At 37.0% G+C, this 26538-nt stretch overlaps 1 protein-coding gene across 2 annotated transcripts in view; it reads left to right on the top strand.

Annotated features, from left to right (window-relative positions):
* PXDN (peroxidasin) overlaps nt 1-26538 on the top strand; it is a 90437-nt gene that overhangs the window by 35518 nt on the left and 28381 nt on the right. The window contains exons 4-14 of one of the 2 annotated variants that reach the window (XM_040598314.1): nt 3251-3322; nt 10481-10552; nt 11121-11192; nt 13209-13378; nt 14707-14824; nt 16938-17107; nt 18035-18307; nt 19805-19921; nt 21071-21229; nt 22933-23045; nt 24018-24174. In XM_040598314.1, coding sequence (XP_040454248.1) covers nt 3251-3322; nt 10481-10552; nt 11121-11192; nt 13209-13378; nt 14707-14824; nt 16938-17107; nt 18035-18307; nt 19805-19921; nt 21071-21229; nt 22933-23045; nt 24018-24174 — 1493 coding nt within the window. The remainder of the gene's footprint in view (nt 1-3250; nt 3323-10480; nt 10553-11120; nt 11193-13208; nt 13379-14706; nt 14825-16937; nt 17108-18034; nt 18308-19804; nt 19922-21070; nt 21230-22932; nt 23046-24017; nt 24175-26538) is intronic. The other variant, XM_040598315.1, reaches the window with a different exon arrangement.

Genomic DNA, 26538 nt, shown 5'->3' with positions numbered 1-26538 from the left:
GTGAGGAACCAGACATAACAACATTGCAATAAACTTGATAAATGGAAAATAAGACTGTATGAAATATATCAGTTCTGGAAATACTGAAGGAGAACATGTAAGGTTTGTTTTGCCTTTAGTGAATGAAGTAATAGTGGTAGATGATATGTTACAGGCTTGCCAAAGTGCTGAGTTTCTGACCTCACCCTTCCAGAAATGGGATTAGGTCATGTTTCTTCCTGTGCCTTTTGCCACTGTTGCTGTTATGGTCATGTTGCTTTGTCCTTTGAACACGTCCAGTGATTCTGAATCTCATTTCTTTGCAATTCGTGTTGCTAATTCCACCATCTCCTTTATGTTTCTATATAGATCTTTTGCTATACTTATTTACTTCTCAGGTTTAACTCTACAATGCCTGATATTGCTATTACTTTTTACCTTTTTCCCCCCCTAGTTCCAAATAAATATGCCTGGATCTTACTTTCCTTATATCATATGACTTTTAATACAGTCCATTAAAAAAAAAAGGCAAAAAAACCCCACAAAAATTATCGTCATAAGGGGATCTGACAAATGTCTTAATTAGAACTACTTTTTTTCTAACTTCCTGATAACTGGTTAAGTATTTGTTTGTTCATTTCCCAAGTATATGACCAGTACCTCTGGCCTTTATCAGCCTTGCCTGCTTTTCGGAAAAATGCTGTTTCTTTAAAGTCTTCTGAAAACAGTTAGTAGTAATTGGCAGAAGATAATTAAATGTCTTAATAGAATATATCCCTTTGTCATCTTAAGCCAATGTTTGTTCATTCTTTGTAAAATTTACTGGCTCAGTTCTGTAAGAAAGCTTTTAGCTAAATAAATTATGTTACTTTTTCCCTAATTATACCCTAAATCTGTTTTCTGATAATGTAGCTGGGATAAATTTTGAGAATGTTTTTGTTAATCAGTGCAGTGTTTGTTTTACTTGTTAAGCACAGTAGCATTTTAGAAAGACATAAATATTTTTTGCAAGTGCTACTTATTTGTATTTTGTATTCTGTCATCTCTCTCTTCATTAGGTAAATATTTATATATCTTTATTTCTGTTAGTATCCTGAGGGAAACAGCTACACAATTAAATGTAAGTCTGGCTAGCACATCTGTCATGGGAAACATGACAGATTTTGTAGATTTGGAGTTTCTCAGCAGCGGGCAGACATGATGGACTGAGGTCAGTTGAATGTCCTGCAGCTAAGGGTTTTCTGATCAGAATGGAAAATGTAGTTTAAAACTGAATCCCAAATAAAGTCTCACTACAGTGGCTTGGTAAGAGCTCCAACAGGGGACACGAAAGACTGCTCCCTTCCCTGCGATATGGTGGTAAAAGTCTGCAAAACTACAGTCGCTATCCTACTCTTCCTCTCACTCACCTTTGTTTTTCATTCTGCCTAATTTTGTCTGCCAAAAGTAGATAAAAGTTACATGAGTGATTATGGTAAAATGTTTTGGTTTTTTCCAAATTGGATTAATTCAGATTTCTTGAATAGAATTCTTCAAATGCCCACAAGAGATGCTTAACTGAGGTTGGTTATTAAAACCATTTTAGCCCACTCTGGTTGAGTGGTCTGATCAGAAGTTTAGTATTTGGAGGAATAAGAGGAATTTCCACATTGCCAAGTGGAATGCATTAAGAATGGCAAATAACACTTCAGCTGTTCAGTCCTTGAAATTTTCTAAGGATTGGGAAGAAATGGTGCAGTTAAAATTCTCGCTGGAAATAAGGTAGGAATTTAACATCATACAGAAAAGAAAATCAAGGAGATACAAAATTGTAATGTTTATGATCCTTAAATGAATTGATATTTCTGAGTCAAAACAAGTATTTGAATATTCATGAAATATTTTTTCAAATAGAATAAAAACCAATTCCACATTCAAAATGTTTAATACATCTGTCCTCTCTCTTTTCAAATTATTGTAAGTTTTTACAGTAATTGCACGTGACTTTTTTTTCCCCCAGTTTAATTTGTTCATAATTTTGAGCATCTTAAACACCTCAAATTTTTGCTTCCTTGTTATTCTGTTATTGGAGGAACTCTGCTTTTTGTTCGGATGTGTATCTATGTTCATTAAGTACTCCTGAGTCTGTATATTTATGTGTTGGAACCTCGGCAAGCAATGCATTGGAAAACTATATTTAGACACAACGGAAATGTGCTACTCCATATTGAAAAAAGTAATAATAGAAAAGCCAAAACCACTACTAATAAAATGCCTGCTAATAAAGCCATTTGTGGTCCAAAGTCTCTTCACCCCTTTTTTTGTAGAAATCCATGCCTGATTAACTGAGTTTCAAATCATTTGTCAAATAATTGTGAGAAAGTTCTAAACCGCAAACCTGTTCCTAACCTAACACAGACAGTGACTGACACTGAACCCCGTAAGTATTTTAATTTGCTGCCTCCATGGAGAAACTGCAGTCATTAGCTAAGCTGCGTGATTTTTCTCCAGCACCCTCTCACTAAACCATTCTTGCTGTTAAAAGCACGATGAATGTGAGCACATACACTGATACATCCTGATTTATTTTAATTCTGTAGAAAAGGTATAAACACATGCGAACGTACTGGTACTCTGCATATGTTTATTCTGTTTAGTATCAATGGGGACCTAATGTCCGTATTCTACAGAGCGCTAAAAGAAATATATAATGCTGTCTTATGGATGTGATACCAATATTCTCATGTGTATTTTTTTGTAAATATTCAAAAGGTGATGCAGGTGGAGTTACAGAAATTCTCACTGTTTGTTCTCAAAGTCCAGTGAAAAGACTTATTCCATCATAATTTGAGTATTTGTACCAGTATTTGGATGAGATTTTAAAGAAAATCAGAGGCCAATGGCATCCCCAGTGTGTTCTGGCAAAGGCATTTCTGATGCAATTCTGTCCTGTTGAGTTGAATTTATTTTGACTTTTGGCAAGCCCATCAAGAAACTGAGGGGCAAAGAAACAGTAAGTAATGTAACAGTGAGCACTGGGAAGCCCAAGACCATCCAGTTGACAGCCTCAGGGCCTACAAGGCTCCACACTTTTGTCTTTCCTGACAAATATTTGGGACGAAATTTCAAGGACAAAGTATTTTTATGTGTATGTGTTTAGTTTTTGTTTTGTAATTTTTTTTTCCTAATATGTACTTGAAAAACTATCTTCATGTGTCAACTTAATTCTTCTTTTCCACTTTCATGTAGCTCTTGTTCGTGTACTAATATTACTGATTGTTTCTTGTTTCAGCTATTTGTACAAGAATGAAATCCAGTCAATTGACAGGCAAGCATTTAAAGGACTTGCCTCTCTAGAACAACTGTAAGTGCCTTTTCTCTTCTGTGCTGTCATCTCCATGGTTCCCCTGCAGAGGAAAAGTGCACGCCTTGATCCATACTGCCTGCATGCTCTGCATGTCTGCACTCCCTGGGTTGTTAGGCAGAGAGCCCCATAATCATTTGCATGTCAAGAAACACAATTGATCTCTGTGTCAAATTCCTCATTTCTATGTTTGTCTTTTATTTGTGATTTGCATTTCTGGTGTCCCTGTACATTGTTACATAGCTTTGATGAAGAAGACACATTATTGTGGAAAATGTTGAAAACTAATGTGTGTGGCTTGGATATTTTGATTTAATTTCTGTAGGTTTTATAACATTGCAATTCCTTTGACTGCAGCCGTTTGTTTTATGCAGCATAACTAAAGCACAATTAGTCTCTTGGAAGTTTAACCCAGTTTTATTATATTTTAAAATGAGATTTCAAAATTAAAACCTTACTATTGTTCATATGTGTTAATCATTGCCATATTAAGAAGTAAGAAAGTTGTTAATTTGTAATGTAGGTGTTTCAGTAGTGTTTTCTGGAAAGATTGATTAAAATCATAGTCGGTTTCCTGTGTAATGACTGAAGAATAATTTCTGTTGAAACAGAATGAAAAATGCAGTCCTTAACATAACACAAACTGATTGTATTGATTCCGTTAAGTTTAACTATACTTTTTTTTTTCATAATCAGAAAGCATTGCTATACATTCATTGTGGTAATGTTTAGGAAAACAGAAAGAGCTATAAATGCATAACTATCTCATAGTCTGACTGCCAAATAACAGTACTAGACCAATGAGTTTTGTAGCATATGAATTTTGGGGGCTGAACATCTTTCTTCTAGGACCAACATAAATTTTGAAACTCGTGACGGTTATCAGTGTAAAACAAATTTTCTATACATACCAGTTTCCTTGTTACTACAAACCTGTAGCGGACATTAGTGGACACAGTGTGTATTTGAAATAAAATGACATTTCAGATGGGGACAAAATCATACAAGCTCATTTTACAGGGCAATAGATGCCTTTTGAAGGAAGAGCTTCTATATAAAACAAAAGTGGTAATTATAAAACATATAAAAATGTCATTTTTTTTCCTTAATGCCTTTCTCTTCCTCCTACTCTAGAAATGATTACTGCAGCATATTGACACCAACTGGTAGGGCTTACTTGCATGCTAATAGCAATTCTTATTTTCTGTGTAGAATTCGAAATATTGAGGCCTATTTATTGAATTACTAATACTTCCAAAATAATAATCTTCCCCGTGCCACAAGCCTGATATGCTGTAAGTGGCAATATTTATCCTTTTTATCCTTTTTTCTTTTGCTCTATTTCCTGTTGACTTATGACTAAAAATCATAAATCACTTTGGAATATTAACACCTTCTGAATGTACATTTCTGCTAGGTTGCAGTTAAGCCTCTCAGCTTGCAGTGATATCATGCTGTCAACTTAAGCTCAGACTTGAGACATCAACATTACTCTATATGAAATTAAGTTTTAAACAGGATTTGAGTCTCATCGCTAGCTGGGAAGTATGGAAATGGAGCCTGACATGGTCACTGCTCAGGGACTGCCCTTATGTCACAGCATCAGTTGTCACAAGCAGTGCACATGGCTGGTCTGGTGAGCTGCCGGGGGAGTTAATGCCCTGCTGGGTGCACATCAGAAAGCACACTTCTTCTAGAGCCCTTCTCCTGGGCAGATCTTAAAGGGAAGGCTTGCCAGCTGGGAAAATGGGAGCACAGGAAGCCAGTGGCAGGGCTGGAAATAAATTTAATGGAGGGTATTCACTGAGATTTGTAGTTTGAGAGATTTGTCATTTAAGCATCTTTAGCATAAAAATAGGTTCTGTCTCTACAGGTTCTGGTTTATCACATTATCCTTGGAGAAAGATTGTGTTCTCAAGGCTAAAGTTAGTCTTTGTGAACAAGTTCCCAAGTCCTCTAACTTCAGTTTGGAACAGTATCAACTACTCGGTCATTATTTCTGCATTTGAGGTTTCTATGGCCTAAAGTTATCAAACATTTTGCTACTTATGTGTTGACTCAGCCAATTCTCTGCTCAGTGCTCAGCAGAGTTCACAGAAGTAGATGCTGTAGCCCACATCTCGGGGAAAGTTTTGATTCATAGTAATTCTACTCCAGTGAAGCTGAATGAAACTGATAATTACTTTAAAAAAAAAAAAAAAAGGACAGCAAGCATTTTTCTGTTTTTTTGTTGTGTTGGTTTTTGTTTTGTTATTGTTCTTTGAGAGAAACTGTAAACATAGTTTGATTTAGAACTGTTACATGTATAAGGGAAGAATAAACTTGGTATTTACTGCAGCTGGCAGAATCCTTCTTAAACCTCTGTGGCAGAATTCTTAGCTGCTGATGTAGTAGTAGATCTTTTTCTTCGTAAATTTCTGCCAAGGGAATAAGATCTTTGAATCAGATCTTGAAATTCACTTGTGCTAGAGTAAATTCTGAAAAAACTTGGCAGTCCTAGGCACTCGAACATATTGAGCCATACATATTTCATCACCTAACTCTTCACTCATGGCTGCTTAGTGAAAAGTAGCCGCTTAGTACCCATTTAGACCCTGTTAAATCTGCAAGATGTGTTTGGATCTGGCAAATGTGACACAAAGCTGCAGGCAACTTGTGATTTTTTAGAGCAGCAGCCGGAAGGTAGCCAGAGCACCTGAAAAGCAACGAAAGCTGCCTCTGTATGCTTGCGCTTAGACAACTGCTATATGCCTCTATACGTCTGTGCTTGGAGAAGTGAATCCCACCTGAAATGTCACAGATACCTGGCTTGTGAGGTCACAAGTCTGCTGTGTCTGGATCTCAATATAGAGCTCTAACTGCAGTCCTATTTCCAGATATGTGTACATTACTTTTCTTCCAAACATCTACTATATTTTTTGAGATCTTGGCTTAAAAGCTGTATGTATCAGGGACAAAAAGTGTTCTCTGTAGTCCTTAACTAGTGGGATCCCCAATACTAATAGAATAATTTAAATCTGTTTACCTGATCTAGTGGAAAACTAATTATGCATTTTCTTCTAACTTTCATATTAACATACTAATTTTGCTCTTTATAAGCTGTTAATAAAGTTATGCTGTAGTTTGTGTCCACATGTACATATTTGGGGGAAATTAATAGATAAAAATGTTATTTTACATATAGTGATGCAGCTTGTTATATATTCATTTTATTTCCCTCAATTCAATTTTTAGTAGCTTTGAAATGTTGCTGTGAATTTTAAACAGGTTTTTTATTACAAAAAGTTCCTGGGTTTTGCATAACTGTATGTGAGCAGTTAAGCACATTTAACACAGTGGAGCCTGATTAAAGTCTCATTGCTGCTAAAAATACCTATGGGAAGGAATAATGAAAGAAAAGTAAATAATAAACAAACAAAGAAACCCAAAAGGTATGAAAGGGGCCTTGAGAAGTACATCTTTATTATTCTAACATAAGATCAGCTAGGGACAGCAAACCTACGTGACTGGAAACAGATATTTATCTAGCTTTATTTTAAAAGTCCTTAAAGAGAGGATTCCGTAGTATCCTTAAGTATCCTGTTCCAATATTTTATATCATTATTGTAATACCTTATTTAAATCTCTTTCCTTGTGATTTAAGCCTGTTAATTCTTATCATACCCCTGGGCAGAGAAAGCTCTTTGATAAATGCAGGAAAAATTCTTTCTAACAATCAAAATTACAAACATGCTATTTAAATATTCAGAATATAAGTTATACTCGACTAATGGATTGTAAGTACTTCCTCAAAGATGTGGAGGTGCTATTAGAAATAAGCAATTGGCATATTTGTAATCCTCTACAAAAATACTATGCTACAGAGCACACAATGCTAAATTTAGTGCTGTGAAAATTGCCCCGGGACTGAATTTTACTGTAAATATTCATATCCAAGATTAATAATAGCAAAGGGAAAATTGTACCGTGCTTATTTGATCAAGTCTTTGTCTTCCTCTAGGTGCATTTCGTTTGGACATTTTTTTTCCCCTTTAAGTATTTCCTTCCCTTCTGTTTCGTCCTTGATAATGAATTCAGAATTAAAAAAGGAAGACACAGTATTTAAAAATAACTCTTGCATGCTTTTTCTTTAAATTTGCATTATGAAAGTCTTGTTAATACCCATTTCATTATATCACACTACTGTTCTTAAGAATGTTTTATACTCTGAACATAAGAGGTCTGTAAAGACATGTTAGTGTGAGATTATTTCCTGAAAATGATTACCTTTAAAGTGAATTTCCAGTCCAAGAAATTTTCATAGTAATTAAAATATTAAAAATCCTTTAAAAAAGAATGAATGTGCTACATGGATAAAAAGAATGTGATAAGTGATAAAATGTGATTAAACTGTAGGTTGTAAAGCCAAGGATTTTTTCATTCTTTTTATTGTAGACTTACAGTGCAATCTGGTTTCTGCATCTGTTTGTTTGGAATTACACTTGTTGCTGATTACTTTGCCTACATATTTAACGCTTTGTTCTGTTGATAAATTGCTTGACAAGTTGCTCGGGACTTTTTTGAGGTCATAATTTAAAGACCTGCAAAACCCAACTAACCTGTCATATGAAGCAGTTAAGCATGTTTTCCAGTTGGACTTCATTATTTGATTTTTTTGAACTACTTCAGACAGCGTGATTTCTGATGAGGTAAAGTTAACTGTTAAAATATGCTTCAGTGCCTGAATTATTGTAGTTGTACCTGTGATGATTTGAGGTTGTAAACAAGGCAAGGTTTATAACAGAAATATTGTTTTAATTATCTAATTACTTTGGTTGGCAAAACAGGATGAGTTTTCTGGCACATAAAGTATTGTTTACATCTGTAACTATAGTAGTCTTGAATACTGAACAGCAGTTATGAACTGTTGCTTTGAGTTTAATGATGTACTTAAGCCATCTGAGAGAGGTGTCCTTTCTTTTCCTGTCTTTGCTAATCTCACCTCTGATCTGTGGACCTGAAGAAGGGGTTCTGTGCCTCTGTGTGCCTACTTTTTACCAGTGCTATTTCTTGCTCTAGTAAGAGGTATTATTTGTACCTACACATCTTACCTTGTCAGTGCCAAAGAGTTAGAAGAAATTAATTTATTGGGAAGGTAAGGAGGGGTGTTTGTAAGGTGCTCATGAATCATAAAAATGCAAGTACAATTAACAATGTTGAAAAGGAAAAGATCCCTGTTGCCTGCATGAGAAGTAGTGTATGTTTGTTTTTTTTTTTCCAAAACCAAAGCTGCTTCAGAAGAAGTTAAAAACCCCTACAGTTGGGCCTGTTTTTTCCCTGTATCCTCTTTCACTGCCATGATCCCCATCTTGCCTTGCTTCCTCCCAAATGCTGCTGATGCTGGACAGGTGGATGAGCAGAGCCCTGGCTCCGGGTGAGCTGTGCCTGCCCACCTCATGGGTGGCCCACGGGGCAGATACCAGCCCTATCCTGCTGGTCCTTCCTCAGGGCTGAGCCTGATGGAGGTCTCTCTTCTCTCTACTAGTGATTCCAATGAACCTTGCAGGAAGTATCTGCCTTTGAGATGTCTGCCTTTTTAATTTAGCTGAAATTGGCTTGTATTTTCAAAAGGGGGATGAAGACTGGCAGGCGTAGCATGATCATGTGCTTCTTGTTTCCTCATGCATACATAGTCTACGCTTGCTACAATATGTGGCCATGCATTGTACTGGCATAAAGCAGACTTGATACTCTGATGTGCCTGATCACATCTGTGCTGATTTATTGGCTTTTTCTGTGGTCCCTGTTCATTGCTCCCTGGCATCGCTTGTTGGCTCACGCTCGGGCTGTGCTGCTGCTGGCGGGGGATCTGGGAGACTGCCAGGCACGTGCCTGGCTTCCCCGCTGCACGCGCCTTCCAGGGCTCGCTGCAATCACTCTGCCATAATCACCGCTTGCTCCCGCTTTCCTCACTCTGTGACGACCATTCGGCTCGGGTCAGGGATTGGAGCATGTGCGGTGTTTCAGTCCTATTACTTTTCATGCTGAATGATTACTTTTTCAGGAGTTTGTGGGGTCCAAGATGGTCTCTTTGCTTTTAAATGATGCTCCTTTTCATTCTTCAGCCAATGGTGATTTCTATATATGCACATTCTTCGGATGTCCTTGAGTTTGCCAGAGGTCAAATAGGAAATTTTAGGAGGTCTGGATACATTTAGAAATTAGAAGGATCCAAAGTCTATAAATAATTTTCACATTTCCTTGTGCAAGTCTTACCAATTACTTCTTGTTTTCTCATCTGCAAGGCTATAGAGTACCTCCACAACATAGTCAAGACTAGAATGGTCCTGCCTTTGCAGTCCATTTTCACAGTAGTTACAGATTAACAATCTGGTTATTTATCTTGTTACGTTAGACACTTCCAGTTTTACAGGATTAACATCTCTGTAATATTTGTTGCTGTGTAATATTAAAAACTTACATAAGCATCAACAGAGCATCAAAAGGCACAGCTGTGGTGGTGAATTGTACACCAGCTGCTGGAAAGCCCTTTCTCTAAAAGCAGTTCAATCAAACTTGGTTTTATATTATGAATTTGGTTGGGTTTTGAACTTTTTGAGACCATTCATCATGGCTTTAAATGCCAGTATTCATGGACTAGAACAGGTTACTTCTCAGCATAGTTTTAAATGTTCACACAGTGTGATAGCAATGAGAACAGTTCCCTGCTAAAAATGTTGTCCATTTAGAAACTACAAAAGTTTTCTAAGCAACTGGCAACATTTTCCTGTAAAAAAAAATCATAATTTTATTTTTTCCATATATATTTATTCAAGTATGCATACTAATGAAAATTAGACTTGGCAAGAGAGTGTTCCAAGTAGTATCTCCAAAGTAATGGTTTTCAAACTTTTTTTTTTTTTGCGCATATGTACAGTCACAGAGATGATATATAGTGGTCTGCAAACCCCTCTTTTTTTTTTTTTTTTTGTCATGTCTTACATTTCTCAGATTCAAGTACAGGATTCAGATAACAACAGAAGAAATTTAAGCCACTACTACATCATCGTCACCCTTTAGATGTGTAAACATTGTGTAAACAATAATTGCTTTATAATATTGCAGCTTCATTAAGAAAAACGTTTCAGTATTTTCTTTTTTTGTTTAACATATTTTCAGGTATCTGCACTTTAATCAAATAGAAACGTTGGAACCTGAATCCTTTACCCATCTTCCAAAACTTGAAAGGCTGTAAGTTTGTTTTTCTTGGGGTAAGATTCAGAAGTCAGCTTGCTTGTTTGAATTAAATGATTGAAACTGTAAAATAATGATTTTATCATGCCCATAAAATATTTTTATCTAAATCTTTTATTGTAACTACTACATAGTCTTTGCGAAGAACACGTTGGTTAGGCTGACCATAGAGGCATGCAGAAGTGAGCATTGCCTGTGGTGTATTTTTCTATTGCAAACTATTTCCCAGAAGGCTGTGATCAATGTTTGACATGAAATAAATGTTATGAATGAAGAAGTAGATTTAGATTATGACTTTTTTTTTTTTTTTTTTTTAGTTTCTCATTTGAATACTTATGAACTGCCTTGCTTTTTGGTCACTTCTTTTTATGGCTTCTTTCACTCCATATGGACACTAAATACACCTTGGAGGCCACTTAAAAATAGCAGCCAAAGAATTGCTGAAAATGGTTACATTTATTTTTATTTTGTAAAATTATTTTCTTTTAAATGGTTTCTAGAAGAATGTAAATTAATGACTATTTCAAAATCTGAATTACATGAATATTTCTGTGCTTTTTAACAGATTTTTGCATAACAACAGAATAGCTCATTTGATTCCTGGAACATTTAGTCACTTAGAATCTATGAAGAGACTGTAAGTAAATTGAATTATTATTGAACTAAAGAAAGTTTAAATAATCTAATTAGACTGTGTCTCGTCTTGCAATGTTTATCTTCCTTGCAAATGCTTTTCATTGTGTAATTGTTTTAAATATTAAATAATTTTTCCTAAGATGTGTTCCAGTTGTTTATGTACATAGGTTGAGACCATTGCTTCATATCTTACTGTCTTTAGTAACTAAATCCTTTTGTTTGTTTCCTGTCTTGGAGTTATTTGTAATCATATGGTCTTTTTTTGTAGACTAAATAATACATACAGATCCTGCTTTGTGGGTTTTTTTTAGCGTTTTTATTTTATTTTATTTGTTATTTTATTTTTGGGATATTTTCCCCCCTCTTGTCTATGTCTTACTGGGTGATCCTTCTATGATGTCTTTCAATATTTGATTATTTCTGTATTTTCTTTTTATTTGTCCTTATCTGATAAAAACATGATTATAAAAAGGTGCTTGATGGTTTAAGAATATAACTTTAAAAGCAACTCCAGGAGCCAGTTCTTCTTGAAATGCCATTAACTTGGAAAATTAGAGGCTTCTAAGTCCCCCACTTAAAAACTTAAACTCAATATGAGTACCATGATAAGGTGACTTTCAGATGGTTTTCTGTCCCTCACTTTGTATCTTCACTGATCTAGGATAAACATTCTCTTAAATTACCCAAGACTGCCATTTTGAGAAAGGCAGTGATGCTTTCATACCCTCCTTTCTGGGTGGGCTGATGAGGGTGTGCTGTGCAGTGAGTCATAGCGCTAGGTCTACTGGGAAAAGAGATCGCAAGGGACATAATGGGAAGGTGGTCCTGCTGGTTTAAAACATACCGTACCTTTAACTATGGGCAGAAGGCAGGATGAAGTAAATTTTGATGATGCACGTGCCTTCCAGTGGAAGCTGCTTCACTCATACCTCCCTTAAATTTTTGTGGAGTTCAAGCGAATGGAAAGGGATGCTTCTTCACATAATTCATAGGTAAAGGGGAATTTGAATAGTGGCTGTTAGTGGAAGAGAACACCGAGCTAGACTGACCTGGTGTCCTCTGACCTGGAACAGCTTATCCCTAAAGGTCACATCATGACTTTCTTGTTCCAGATTTAAATTCTGTCGGTAACATCTGATATATCAGGAGACATTTGTACAGAAACTTTAAAAATAGTTTTGCTTGTTCTTGCCTGGTTTTCATAAGACAACAGGGAAGAAATAATACCTGGGCATTTGTAGAAGTAGTTAGAAGAATACTGAAGGACAAAATGATCAAAAAGTTTACTGCCCCTAAAGATACACCACTCTGAGTTTGCTTTGCCATACAGTTTTATTTTCAATCTATGTATACTGACATACTTAATGGTACAGATTTCTGTACTTAATGGTTTTTTTTTCCCTACAGGGCCTTCCACCAGAAAGTACAGTCCTCCATGTAGTAACAGGGCCCTTCACTACTGGAAAGAAAGTAACAGAATTTATGGGTTCTCGTTATCTGCAATAGGCAGGTTTTTTACAAAGTTACTGACCCGCTGAACTCAATGGGAGCTTAATGTTTAAATAAAACTGTGGGTCTTTGTCTCAGTTGCCTGATCTGCAAAATGGGAACTTGTAAAAATGTCAAGTTAGCTGTGAAGTTACTGCAGTAATAAGTATTAAACAGGGGGGGAAAAAAAAAAAAAGTGGGAGAATGGTATAAGTTCTTTATTTAAAAAAAGTTTGTATAACATCTAAATAAAACCTGATTTATTCAATGAATACTGGTGTTAAAAAAGGAATGTTATTTAGATGCTTGCTAGCTATATTGAACACAGTCCTGCCCATGCAATAAAAATATTATGCATTGTCATAAAGACTACCAGAATGCATATAAGCAAGAAATAATCACCTGTGTTCTGTACTGTCCATTGTCTGTATTCACAGGTAGAGGTATTGCTGGTACTGCAGAACCATTTTGATCCTGGCAAAACAGTCAAAGCTTGCTAACAGGTGTTGTGGCTGCTTGTTTTGTGCAGGCGCTTGGATTCAAACGCCCTTCACTGTGACTGTGAGATTCTGTGGCTGGCAGAGCTGTTGAAGACATATGCAGAGTCAGGTAATGCTCAAGCAGCAGCTACCTGTGAGTATCCACGAAGGATCCAAGGAAGATCAGTGGCCACGATAACACCAGAAGAACTTAACTGTGGTGGGTTTGCCACTTCCTGATGGCTTTTTTGGTGTGTTAGATGTGCCTGAACTGTATTTTTGTTTGTTTGTTAGGATTTGTTGTTCTGTTCTCTTCAATACCACTGACCACCTCTGGTCAATATCTGTTATTTCCAGAAATCTCCTTGTGTTCCTTCTCCATTTTTGTCTCCTGGCAGAACTGATTGCTTTTACCCCTCAGCCTATCTTTAATGAAACAAATACAGCCATGTTTGAAATTTCTCCTTGAGGAACTCAATGTGATTATCCAGAAAAAAAAGTTTATTTTTCTTTTTATATTTCAGTTTTGGTCATAAAAGGATTTTAAGCTAGGGTCACTGGTGTTATGTTAATATTGTTTGGTATCCTTTATTCCCTTCTATACAAGGGAAAGATAAGAAGGAAGCTGTACAGAATTACCTCAGACTTCACAGATCTTCGTGTTAAAACTCTTGTTGATATTACTGGAATCAAGGTTGGGCCACTGGATTTTTATTTTTTTTTTACTCGGCTATACTTACGAGGAGTGCCCTGTACAGGTGCTGAAATCCTCTGTCACTGAACGATTACTGGATAAGCACTTCTATTATAATCCTCTTGTTTGTCTGTATTCCTTCAACCTAGGGGTGTGAAGGCTTAGCCCTGCACCTCTCTGCTCCAAAATCAAAATGCAGATTTCTCATCAAGCTATGGGCATTTGCTTGCCTAGCCACATGATGAGGCCAAGATATAAAATAAGGAAATTGTCCTTTTGGTTGTGTTGGATATAGTTCTGATTAGTAGAATTATGACCATGGACCATGTGTCTATGAGGTTCTTGAAAAAGATAGCAAAAAGGGGATTTGGTGCAGGAATAATTCACATGGTATCTTACCAGCTCTCGGCACATCTGAGGAGCCTGAATATGGAAACTGCAGGAAGCAAACTGGACAAATTATTCTGTAGGAGGCAGGTTAGGACTGATGCTTATCTAGAGGAAGTTACTTTGAATGGCACTTGTGCTTGCTGCTTTAAAGTTTTTCCTTCATAAGCAAATTGAGCCTCTGTTCAAATAAATAAAAGAGCTACTTTAGAACCTGATACAAATTTGGATAATCCATTACCAGTCTGCTAAAAGGTATTGCGGAACAATGGAGGCAGTCAGAAAGCCCACAGCCACCTCTGCATAGGGAAAGCTGCATTTAATCCTGATTAAGTGTATAAGTACTTTAAATTAAAACATTTGTGAGAAGTGTTTTTCTACAAGGTGTATGGAAAATCTTTTATTTACCATTCTTTAGTAGTTTTAAAACAAGTAAGAGTTCCTTATACATTTTATTGTTGATACAGAGAGGCCAAGAATTACATCAGAGCCTCAGGATGTGGATGTTACCTCAGGGAATACAGTGTACTTCACTTGCAGAGCTGAAGGCAATCCTAAACCAGAAATTATCTGGCTTCGAAACAAGTAAGTTTAAAAAAGGAAGAGAGAAACTTGGTGTAAGCATGTTTGTCTGGGTGTGTGTACATTTCTGGATGCATGTCCACATGTATTACATGCTAATATGTAGAATAGTTACAGCAGAAACATTAATTATAGAAGTAGTATATGAAGTAATAATGTCCCAGATAATTTTTCATTAGTTATTTTAAACACTTAAAAGCTGATGCCTTTAGAAAATATTAAATTGTAACTATAACACTATTGGAAAGATTTTCAACTATAGTTATACCTACAGAGATGCTCGCAGCTGTAAAACTAAATCATTTATGTGTGAGTACCAGGCAATCCAATATGGATGTGTTGGACGTGCAGTTTGTGGGTTAGGTAGTGTTTGTTTACTTTTTGAGGTAGAGCAAAAACTACATTTTTAAAGGACTGACTGGGTAAGAGTTAGATTTCTTAGAAAGTCTTCCTTGAGCCTCAGCTCCTCAGAGGCAGCTTTCTTTTGAGGTGTGGCTCCTTCCAGGAGAGGAGGGATATATCAATTTCCAGGCTCCTCATACTGGTACATGGAGGGCAGGCAAATGCTTATATCATAGGATTGCAGATGAAATCAGGTTGGAGGAGGTCTCAGGAGATCTCCGGCGCAGCTTTCTGCTCAAAGCAGGATCATACCAGGTTGCTTTATCCAGTTGGGTCTTAAAAGCCTTGAAGAATAGAGGTAGCACAGGCGCTCTAGTCAGCCTGCTCCATTGCTTCTCCTCACTGCTTAGGGTATGTGGAGGGAAGGGCCTACAAAGGACGTGTGTCTTTCAGCAGCCCAAGGGGCAGCCTGCTGCAGAGTGACTGCTCAAGCTGTGCCCAGAGCCTGGCTCCCTCCAGCAGTGCTGGGCACAGCACAGCTAAGCCAGCCACGTAGCAGTACATCACCCCCCTTAAGGCGATGTGAATTTATGACAGACACATGAATTGTGAGTTTACCACTAGCTTAATGAGGCTTTGACTTAATAATGTTTTTATACAAATGGAGAACCTGACCTGGAAAATAAATTCTCTACATTTTCTATCAGCAAGTGAGACATTTTAGTTTGTTAGTTGCTGATAAAATGGCACAGCATGGAGTCCTGGTTATTTCCACTGATATCAGTGAGAACCCCACATGCAGAAAGAGTACAGCGTTTTATGAAGTATGTAAAGAACAGAGCCTTGAACTTGGATGGTATAATTATTTCATTAAAATTTTCTTTGGCTCGTGTCCTTTTTGTAATAAACAAAGAAAACATGTATTCAGAATACACATATGAAAGAGTTTTAAGAAGAAATTTGAGCTTGGGGTGTAAGATTATTGACTCTGGCATGTTTCCTGGCTGCATGAATAAGAGCAAAGCTTTTTGCAAGGTAGTTGAATATGGCAAGATTTTAGTCAAAAGCCATTGACCTGTTGAGCAGTATGTTGAATAGATCAGCAGGCTGGGTTTTGTACCTAGGGGGTGAGATCTCATCCCTCCTCTGTGCTTTCTTCATCATGTAGTGTGGGATGCAGTGAGAAAGAGTTCCTTTAATAAAAACCTGTAATCGTTCTTAGTTAATGTCACAGACCATGCATCCATGACATAGCCTGAAGAACTGATCCTACCTTATCTTTCAGGCCAGAACAAATTATAATCAGGTTCATTAGTGCTCTTTGAGCAATCCAGACAAAGATTGGCACAAAGGTTCGTTTTATAGCAAATACTTTCTACTAGGAGAGAGGTTATCTTGAGTGTTGAACTGACATGATACACCTCCAGTGGAAACATTTTGAATTGATTTGCCAGTTAGAACAGCCTTAAAGGAAAATGAGACCAGGTATGTGTATTTTATTCACTTATTTTCCCCATAAGCTTTTACTCATAGAAGTATTTTGTCTTTTCATTTTGAAGATGTAATACTTGCATAAGCAAAATTGGTTCATTTCTGGTTTTTCCTCTTCTCTTTAGAACTTTTAGTTTTCTCATCTTATACTTAACACAGGAAAAACCACACACCACGACCCCAAGTTATTTTGGGTAATTTGGGTATTTTGGAACTTATTATTTGGCAGTTTTCTGTGCTTGTGATTTAAAGGTTTAACTCCAGCAGATTTTTTTCTTCACAGTAATGAGCTCAGTATGAAAGAAGATTCCCGTCTAAACTTGCTAGATGATGGCACGTTAATGATTCAGAATACTCAAGAAACAGACCAAGGCATTTACCAGTGCATGGCAAAAAATGTGGCTGGCGAAGTGAAAACTCAGGAAGTTACTCTTAGATACTTTGAGTCACCAGGTAAAGAACATAAAGTCTGAATTTTGCATTCAGACAGAGAATTGTTTTAATATACAATTGCTAAAAAGATACTTTGGATGTTTTATGTGCTTGACATGTAGATACCTTGTGTTTGGGCATCTTAAGAACTAGAACATGAAGTTATAATATCCTTAGAATGAAAATATACATCAGCCACTTAATATGGTTATTGTAGTATGCAATTGTAGTCTTGTAGGCGGCTTGTAGAAGGGTTAGGAGAGGAGGCTCTTGCATTGTGACATTGCTCAGTGCAATAATGTTCTCTCTGGATACCTGAAAATCACAAGCTTCCAAACAGGCCACTCATGAAAGCTTTGGCACACCCTGTGCAGCTATCCTTGCGCAGGAGCTTTTTAGCCTGAATCTCTGTCTGGCCAGGGCTTTGTGTTTGCAAGCACTAAATTCCTGTCCAGGACTGTAGTGTTTCTAAATTCCAAACTTTACTGTGAGAAAATTTTGACACTCAGCCTCAGGCAAACTTCAAATGTCACTGCAAAGCACGAATGTAGTTGGGAAAACTTACTAAAATGTAGCTTAATCAGTTTTTTTCTTTTTTGTGCACTTATGGCAATTTTTAGCCAGTTTGTTTTCTGGGTCTCAGTGTGTATGCCTCTAAAGAGACCTTTATAAGCAGCACCAAATGAGAAGGAAATGTTTAAAAATTGTTTTAATGGGAGTTAAGAAAAAAACATCAGTGCAATTATGAGCTTTTATTTTTTATCTGTTGATATTTATAAATGTCTGCAGCTAGATTAGGCCTAAAGCAAGGCAGATTTTGCACCAAGATTTTAAGTATGTTGGAACAGAGACATTAACTCCCTATATTCCCCAAACTGTTGCAATATTCAGCTAAATTAGTGCTTTGTGAGCTAAAAGTCATATTTAGGCATTGTTCTTTTCTCACAGCCCGGCCAAGTTTTGTGATTCATCCACAAAATACGGAAGTGCTAGTTGGAGAGAGTGTTACCTTGGAATGCAGTGCAACTGGGCACCCCCAGCCACGCATTACGTGGACCAAAGGGGACAGAACCCCTTTACCGAGTGATCCTCGCATCACAATAACTCCATCAGGAGGACTTTACATACAAAATGTGAAGCAAGAAGACAGTGGCGAGTATACCTGTTTTGCAACTAACAGCATAGATAATATCCATGCAACTGCATACATCATAGTCCAAGGTGAGTGATGTTAAACTAGGAATGACATGCTGTAAAACATATTAGGAAGAATATATTACTTTAAATTGTGTGGTTTCATCTTTTCTGAATTGTTAGAGCTGAACTAAAGCCATAAGAGTGTTTTCTTTCAATAATACTATTCTAGTGTAGTCCTTAGGACTCTTGCTGTACGTTTCACTCAGAGTAAGATAATATATACTAATTCTTTGAAAGTTAATTTTAATTGAATATTCTTAGAATTTAATCATTGGTGTTTTCATAGAATCATAGATTTGGTTTGGGTTGAAAGGAACCTTAACAATCATCTAGTTCCAACCCCCCTGCCATGGGCAGGGACACCTTCCACTAGACCAGGTTGCTCAAAGCCCCATCCAACCTGGCCTTGAACACTTCCAGGGATGGGAATAAGAAATGTTTATTTCTTATTATGTTTTTTTTGCCCGTAGGAATAAACATGTCGTGTCAAATTTGTGGGAATTAGATTTCTTCTGTAGCAGGCATCAGTCCTAGAGATTAGAAATTGAAGTAACAGAAATGGAGTTTCACACACAGATCTGTGCTGCCTTTCTTTTGTAGACACTTCAGTGAATATGGGAACATTTCCTCCTGAGTTTCATGGACACTATCACTCTGCCAGCTGAGGCATTAGCACACCTTTTCTGCAAAACAGAAGTCAGAGTACTCTAACTTACTGTGATCACAATAATTTTGATATTGTATGTCAATAGTATGAATATGAAGTATTCGAGAACAATATATCAGAAGCCTCTTATATATGGAGAATATTTTTTGCAAACATTTTTGTGCTGGAACTTTTATTTCTAAAACATTTTGAGTAACCTTTAAATTGAAGTTTGTTTCTGTTCTCATGTTAATATCTCTTAAGCAGTTGACAGGCAAACAGTTCAGGTTGCAAATACTTTGTTAATGAGTTCAATTTTTAAAAGCTATACAAAGCAACTTTTCAATATGGTTTGTTCATTTATTATTCACCAATGGATGACTGTTTTGAGAGCTGAACAAACTATTTCTCTCACTGATAATGCCATGATGTTACTGCAGAAATTGGCCCACACTCCACTGCTTTCCTTTTGTGTAAAGAAGAAAACAAGCAGCTCAGGATAGTTTTGCTACATTGCATTTTCTTCACAATTTAGATGAGAATTTTTTGAGAGAACGAGAAGGAGGAATTTTTAATCCAGGGAATACTGTATTTGATTCTACAAGTTTTACCATACGCCCTTATTTTGGATCTATGGCAGTAGAACCCAGAGGCCTTCACCGACACCAGGGTCAGGTTGTGAGGGAGATATACCTGTTGCGCAAGTGGCTGCCCTAACTCTCTGCCCTATAGTGGTCATGATATAAGAGTCACATTAACATCTCTTTTCCCACCAATATGAGCTATTCATGTCACACAGGAAATGGTAATTAATTTCAGACAGTTGTGCATTTTTCAGTTGGGTTTTTTTAACCAGTTAATTTTCTCTTCTGCAGCTCTACCTCAGTTTACTGTCACTCCTCAAGACAAAACAGTGATTGAGGGACAAACCGTTGATTTCCCTTGTGAAGCACAAGGCTATCCCCAGCCTGTTATTGCCTGGACTAAAGGAGGTAAGTGTTCTGGTTTTACTTTTAACCTACTAGAATACTTTAGCTGTCATTTTGGAATCACTCATGCATTGAAAGGAATTGTGTGTATTTGTGTAGATGCTTCAGTCTTCAAAGGAAACAGGGCTCATCTCTTTCTGCTTTAGCTACAAAAGGCAAGGTGCCCCACAGAATCTAGTTGCCCAAGCATTTTTTCATTATTCATTAAAAATAATGTTGCTCAAATATGTCTCCAAATTAGATTTCTAATAATAAATGTTTAAGAAAATATGAGGCAAATCACATGTGCCCATACCTATCACTGGTGGTTTACTGCAGAAGAAATGGAGATGGCTGTCATTAACTGGATCTGAAATTAGGTGGGATGTGCTCTCTTCAGAACAGTCCAACCTGTAACTGGCATCAGTATAACTGCATTTCTGTCACTTAATGCACATTGACAGGATTGTTGGGGTGCACTCTGCTGACTTTTATCAGATTGTGGCTGTAAAGGAATTAAGAGCCAAGTCCTGCAAGAAGAAATACTGTAGTGGATGTTTTATCAATGAGTAAATATTCCAGTTGAATCGAATTAAATAACTCTAATAGGAAAAACAGCTCAGGAAATTCTAAATTATGGTGGCTAAAGCAGATTGTTAAACTCTTGATCATTTTGGTGCTGATAATGTCCCCATTTCTCAGTCTACCAAGATTGTCCCAATCAGATTAAATGTCCATAAAGGAAGAATAGGATACAGATATTGATGTGCCTTTTATTTAATTTTTATTATATTCAACCTTTTTCAGGGCTGTATGTATTTTTCTATGTATTCTGTAGACAGCCCAGGCACATAAGATGAAATGAACAGTAATACCTATTGGTGTTCTTATGATGCCTTCTCATTTGGATGCTTAATTATGATTCTTAAATGAAAATACTTATTTCTACCACAAATGGAGAAGTGATCAGGATTATGATTGTGTGCATATGTATGTTTTGTTTGCTTTTCGTGTTTGTCTTCTGAGAAGTAAAGGTTTAAAACTTTTATTAAAATACTTCATTTTTTCCCAACATTTTATCAAATTTAAAATCTTCTGGATTTCCCTTTTTCTGACACAGAAGAACTTCATTCTGCACTGCTGTAAATAGCAAATGCTGTTGCTCTGTTTCAGGAGGCCAGTTGTCTGTTGACAGAAGACACTTAGTTCTATCCTCTGGAACTCTAAGGATTTCTAGGGTTGCTCTGCATGACCAGGGTCAGTACGAATGCCAAGCAGTCAACATTATTGGATCACAACGAATTGTTGTATACCTTACTGTACAGCCTAGAGGTATGTTCTCCATGTATGGCTACTGGCAGGGGGAGGGGGGAGAAGAAGATTTAAGCTTACACTAAAACACACAGTACTGTTCAATGTTTCCTCCCCCTAAAATGTAAGGTCAATTATCTTTGATAGCACAAAATATTAATATGAAGTAGTTTACCTTTGTTCAGAGTCAAAAAACCCTTTGAAACAGAGCTTGAATAGTGCTTGGGTTTTTCTTCAGGAATTTCCCTGCATTTTACAATGATTCTAAATGGTGGTTTTGAATTATAAGTTGGTTTATTAGTTTTTATAAATTGAGCATGTGGGACGGTGTGCCCTGATAGACTTTGTTCAAAGTCATGTGGAGACTACGTAAGCTTACAACTACGCATGGCCTTTTTTGATAAAAGCTTGTTAGAATGAGGCTATGCCTTTTGTTGTTTAAAAATCCTGCTGTTCAGCATATTGCTAACATTTCACATTTCTGATCATTGTTTTTGAGTATATGTATAGATTCCAGGTGTTTTTTAATAAATAACATGTATGAATACTTAATAGTATTTGTACAGAGTATTTTTCTGTGAAAGAGGTTTATCTCTCTTTGAAAGAATGGAGGTTTGCTTTGAAGATGACAGTATTCTTATGCTTGGAAAAATACCCTGTTCTGTGAAAAGACCAGTTCTTTAAAAGACTCTGTGTTGTTCACTAAATAGTGTTATTAACATAATGTTTTGATGTCCAGAAAGAGGATGCTTTATTTTACAACAGGTGAATGACCTTCATGATGAAAAGTCATTCCCTATACTTAAAATAAGCTGGCACAGAAAAAAAAACCCTACTCCATTTTTCTTACGCTTTTCTTCAAGTAAATTCTAAGCAAGCTACTTCTAGACCTAATTAGAATATTATGATTTATAATTTAGTTAAGTGCTTTAGTGTTTAATTAAATTCAAGGAGATTAAATGTTTAATTACAAAGCATCTCTTGTGGCATTTATTACACTGCTCTGTAAAAGCACACCCTCCTCCCACTCTCCGCAAAATACTGATATGTTACAGCAGAAATACAATCCTTAATGTCTTCGTGATCTTGTATGTGGTTCTCATGATGGTTGTGTTGGATATCAATCTGGATTTGAAAGAAATTAAGATTAAAAAATGCTTTAATTTCCTCACACTGGACTTAGGTAACTGTACCCTGTGTCCTTAAAATTGAAGGTGATGTTTTCATGTTTTAAGGATAAGGGCTCCTTGGTGTCAATGGGATAGGAGCTCTGTGAAGGCAGCACCTCTACAAGTCAGGCTGAGGGCATCACAGTTGAATGACTTATGGGAAGTTTTGCTTTTATCATCTAATTGCTGCTAATTAAAAAACTAAAAAAATTTTCAGAAATTGATGAGATATTAATTCTGGTGATTTTGTTCACATTTAGGTATTTACAGAAATTATTTTTAATTTATTGAACTGAAGAGTTTTTGGTACCTACTAGCCTGTTTTGTTGGAAGTTAAAAGTACTTAAAAGTCACCCTGAAGCAGACTTCAAGAATAAGGGCTTTTATCTCTAACACAAACTTGTAAGCAACTAAAAACTTGCAGACAGAATAGGATTATAGATTAAGAAATGTTGGGTAACTTAAAAAATTAAGCAGTGTTGACCTTTCTTTAGACAGTACCTTTTGCACAAGTGGTATTTCATATCTTGTCAATATATCATTTGGTTTTTTTAGTGACTCCTGTATTTGCCAGTGTTCCCAGTGACATGACAGTGGAGGTGGGCACAAATGTGCAGATCCCATGCAGTGCTCAAGGAGAGCCAGAGCCAGTAATTACATGGAATAAGGTACTAGTTATATGTGCAGTTGTTGCGGAAAGGCAACATTCTTTCCATCTCTTCAGAACTAGCACATTGTTAAATTATTACTTGCTGTGGTGTCTGAAATCATTACCTGAAGGTCAATCAGATGTATATGGGTATGAAACCTTAATTTTATATATATATATATAAAAATTATATGGTTATACAAATTATTATATAGACCGGCTAAAACTCATAAGGTATGCCTTTAAAAGGCCTATGTATTTTAGTGACAGTTCTGTGTGAATCTGGTTTTAATTTTCACACTTTCAATGATGCTATAGATATAAAGCAATGAAAAATACTGTGTTGCTGAGCCCTTTGGCACTGTTGACACTTCAACCAGGACATGTTTTGGTAACTCTTTGGTAGCCTCTCTCACTTTGATTTCCATTGGTGCAATAGTTACGTCAAACTATTAGTCAGATTTATTAGCAGAGTTCCCAGTTAATTAATGAGTTGCTAATATTGATCTTCAATTTTCCTTATGATCATCTTCAGTTGGCGAGCATTAGAAAATGTACTTTAACGTACCTTGAACAGCTTCTAAATGCATAGTGCATGAAGAATTGATACATAAAAACTCTTTGAGATTTTTTTTGGTTTGTTAATTTTGAGTAAAACCAAATATACATGTTCTCAAGAGGTGCTGTCTTATTTTAGAGTCTTAAATTTTTTTGATGAGGACCTATGACTATTAAAATACTTCGATTTATAATAATGAGTACTTTGAAAACTAAATAGACTGTACAATTTAGAAGCACCTGCAAGTCTTCCTGTCAACATAAGTGTGTGAGTTTTTAATGTAAGTTTATCTAAATCTATTTGACTAGTGTCTTGGCCTACAACATATAAATAAAAAATAAAATGTAAAAATAGAAAAGAAAAAAGATGAGAAAAATTCAGCTTTGAAAACAAAGGGTGTTTAGAATAATGAAACGTTGTGCTTTGCTGCAGGATGGAGTACAGGTAACTGAGAGTGGAAAGTTTCATGTTAGTCCAGAGGGATTTCTTACCATTCGCGATGTTGGAACAGCTGATGAAGGCCGATATGAATGTGTTGCCCGGAATACCATAGGATACTCCTCTGTTAGTATGGTGCTTAGTGTTAATGGTAAGGTGTATGAATCAGAGGTATGAATTAGATTATAGTTTTATTCCAATTGCTTAATTTGTAAGTAAACAAAGAAGTTAATCAAATGTGAATTTTTTTCTTTTATTCATATTCTATTCTTCCATAATCATATTTTTTCTTTTTTTTATTAATATTAAATCAGGCAATTATCTGCACAGACGTGAGTAAGATGGGTATATGTCAGCTGAAAAGAAATGTCTCTAGGAGTTAAGCTTCAAAACAAACAGTGATTTGGGCTCCAGTTAGTCATACTACTTGCCTCTTGAGACATTATTTGGACCTATTAGAATTTGCTAGTTGAATACACACGCTAATCTTTAGGGATAAATTGACAAAAAGTCTTGTGGTGTCTTTAAAGGAGCATTTACAGCACTTGGTTGAAAATTAAGCTGCAGCTGTTGTGAAAGAATTCAGGAAAGTCATAATGATCTTAAGAAGCTAAAGGAGAAAATAGAAAGAAAAGGAGTATATTTGAGATTATTCTAATTATTTAAAAGTAATTATGGCAAATAGTAATCAATTATTAATACTTAATAATTGGTAATAAAGCAGCCAAAGAGGATAAGGAAATAACTATATTATACAGACTGACCCTAATGCTTTTCAGACTTAGTCTGAAAAATCAACATTTTTATCCAATAATTTTGATGGAAAATTTGAAGGAAGACTGGGGGAATGGGGGGTGTTCAGTAGAAAATATGACACAGTATTTTTGTATCATTGGAAAATGAGTACTGAGCAGTGATTTCTTTAACATATTGGATATTACTTCCCAGTGTTATGTCATCTGTTTGCTATTTTGTTTACTAAATTTATAAATATGTATCAGTGATTTTTCTAAAGTATTGATTACCATGATATCAATCACAGGATGGCTGGGTCTGAAGGCACCTCTGGAGATCATCTAGTCCAACCTCCTGCTAAAGCAGGTTGTCCTAGACCAGACCAGGCTGCACAGAATCGTATCTAGGCAGGTTTTGAATGTCTCCAGAGAAGAAGACTCCACAGCCTCTCTGGGCAGCCTGTGCCAGGGCTCTGCCACCCTCAAAGGAAAGAAGTTCTTCCTCATATTCAGGTGGAACTCCCTGTGTTGCAGTTTGCACCTGTTGCCCCTTGTCTTGTCACTGGGCACCACTGAAAAGAGCCCGGCCCCATCCTCTTGGCACCTGCCCTTAAAGTATCTGTAGGCATTGGAAAGATTCCCCCTGAGTTTTGTCTTCCCCAGGCTAAACAGGCCCAGCTCGCTCAGCCTTCCCTCACAAGGGAGATGCTCCAGTCCCCTCATCATCTGTGTAGCCCTCCACTGGGCCCTCTTCAGCAGTTCCCAGTCTCTCTAGAACTGGGGAGCCCAGCACTGGACACAGCACCCCAGATGTGGCCTCACCAGGGCAGAGCAGAGGGGCAGGATCACCTCCCTCCACCTGCTGGCCATGATCCTCCTGATGCACCCCAGGGTCCCACTGGCCTTGGCCACCAGGGCACACTGCTGGCCCATGGGCACCTCGCTGCCCACCAGAGCTCCCAGGCCCTTCCCCGCAGAGCTGCCTCCCAGCAGGCCAGCCCCAGCCTGTACTGGTGCGGGGGGTTATTCCTGCCCAGGGGCAGGACCCTCCACTTGCCTTTGCTGAACTCCATGAGGTCCCTCTCCGCCCAGCTCCCCAGCCTGCCCAGGTCTCGCTGAATGGCAGCGCAGCCTGCTGGGGTCTCAGCCACTCCTCCCCGTGCTGTGTCACCAGCAAACGTGCTGAGGGGACACTGTCCCTTCATCCAGGGCACTGGTGAATCAGTTGGACAGGACTGGACCCCTGGGGTATCAATAAAACTGTGATGTTCCCTGGCCTAAGTTGCTTTTAGTGGAGTATCAGTGTAACCCCCGTTCTCTATCAGAAATAGTACGTCTTCAGTCTGTAAGGATGATTTCTGAGAGGAAAAATAGTGTCTGTGTGTGGTTTTGGGGTTTTTTGTTTGTTTTTTTTGTTGTTGTTGTTGGGTTTTTTTATTTGTTTTTGTATTTTATTTTAATAAAAAATATTAGCCAGATCTCCAATCAGTAAGAGCTCTGTGAAGTGAAACAATGAATTGAACTACAACTCCAGTGGAAACCAGTTGCATTCACTTAGTGCAGGTGTCAACTGCTCATTCTCATCTGCTGGAATTAGCAAACTACAAAACTTGGTGCTAGCTGATCGGCAGTATTTAATTGTAATGTGTTTGGGTTTTTTTTTTTCCCATAAATTGTAGCATCATTAAACCTAAAATTAGTGAAATTATCCTTGATTATTCTGCATTCATCTACATGATGTTTCTCCTTAAAACTAGTGCGATGTCAGATACAGTTTATCT

The sequence above is a fragment of the Falco naumanni genome, chromosome 6, assembly GCF_017639655.2.
Source record: "Falco naumanni isolate bFalNau1 chromosome 6, bFalNau1.pat, whole genome shotgun sequence".
NCBI lineage: Eukaryota > Metazoa > Chordata > Aves > Falconiformes > Falconidae > Falco > Falco naumanni.
Note: the sequence above shows the minus strand (reverse complement) of the source record. Positions and strands in the feature narration are given on the sequence as shown.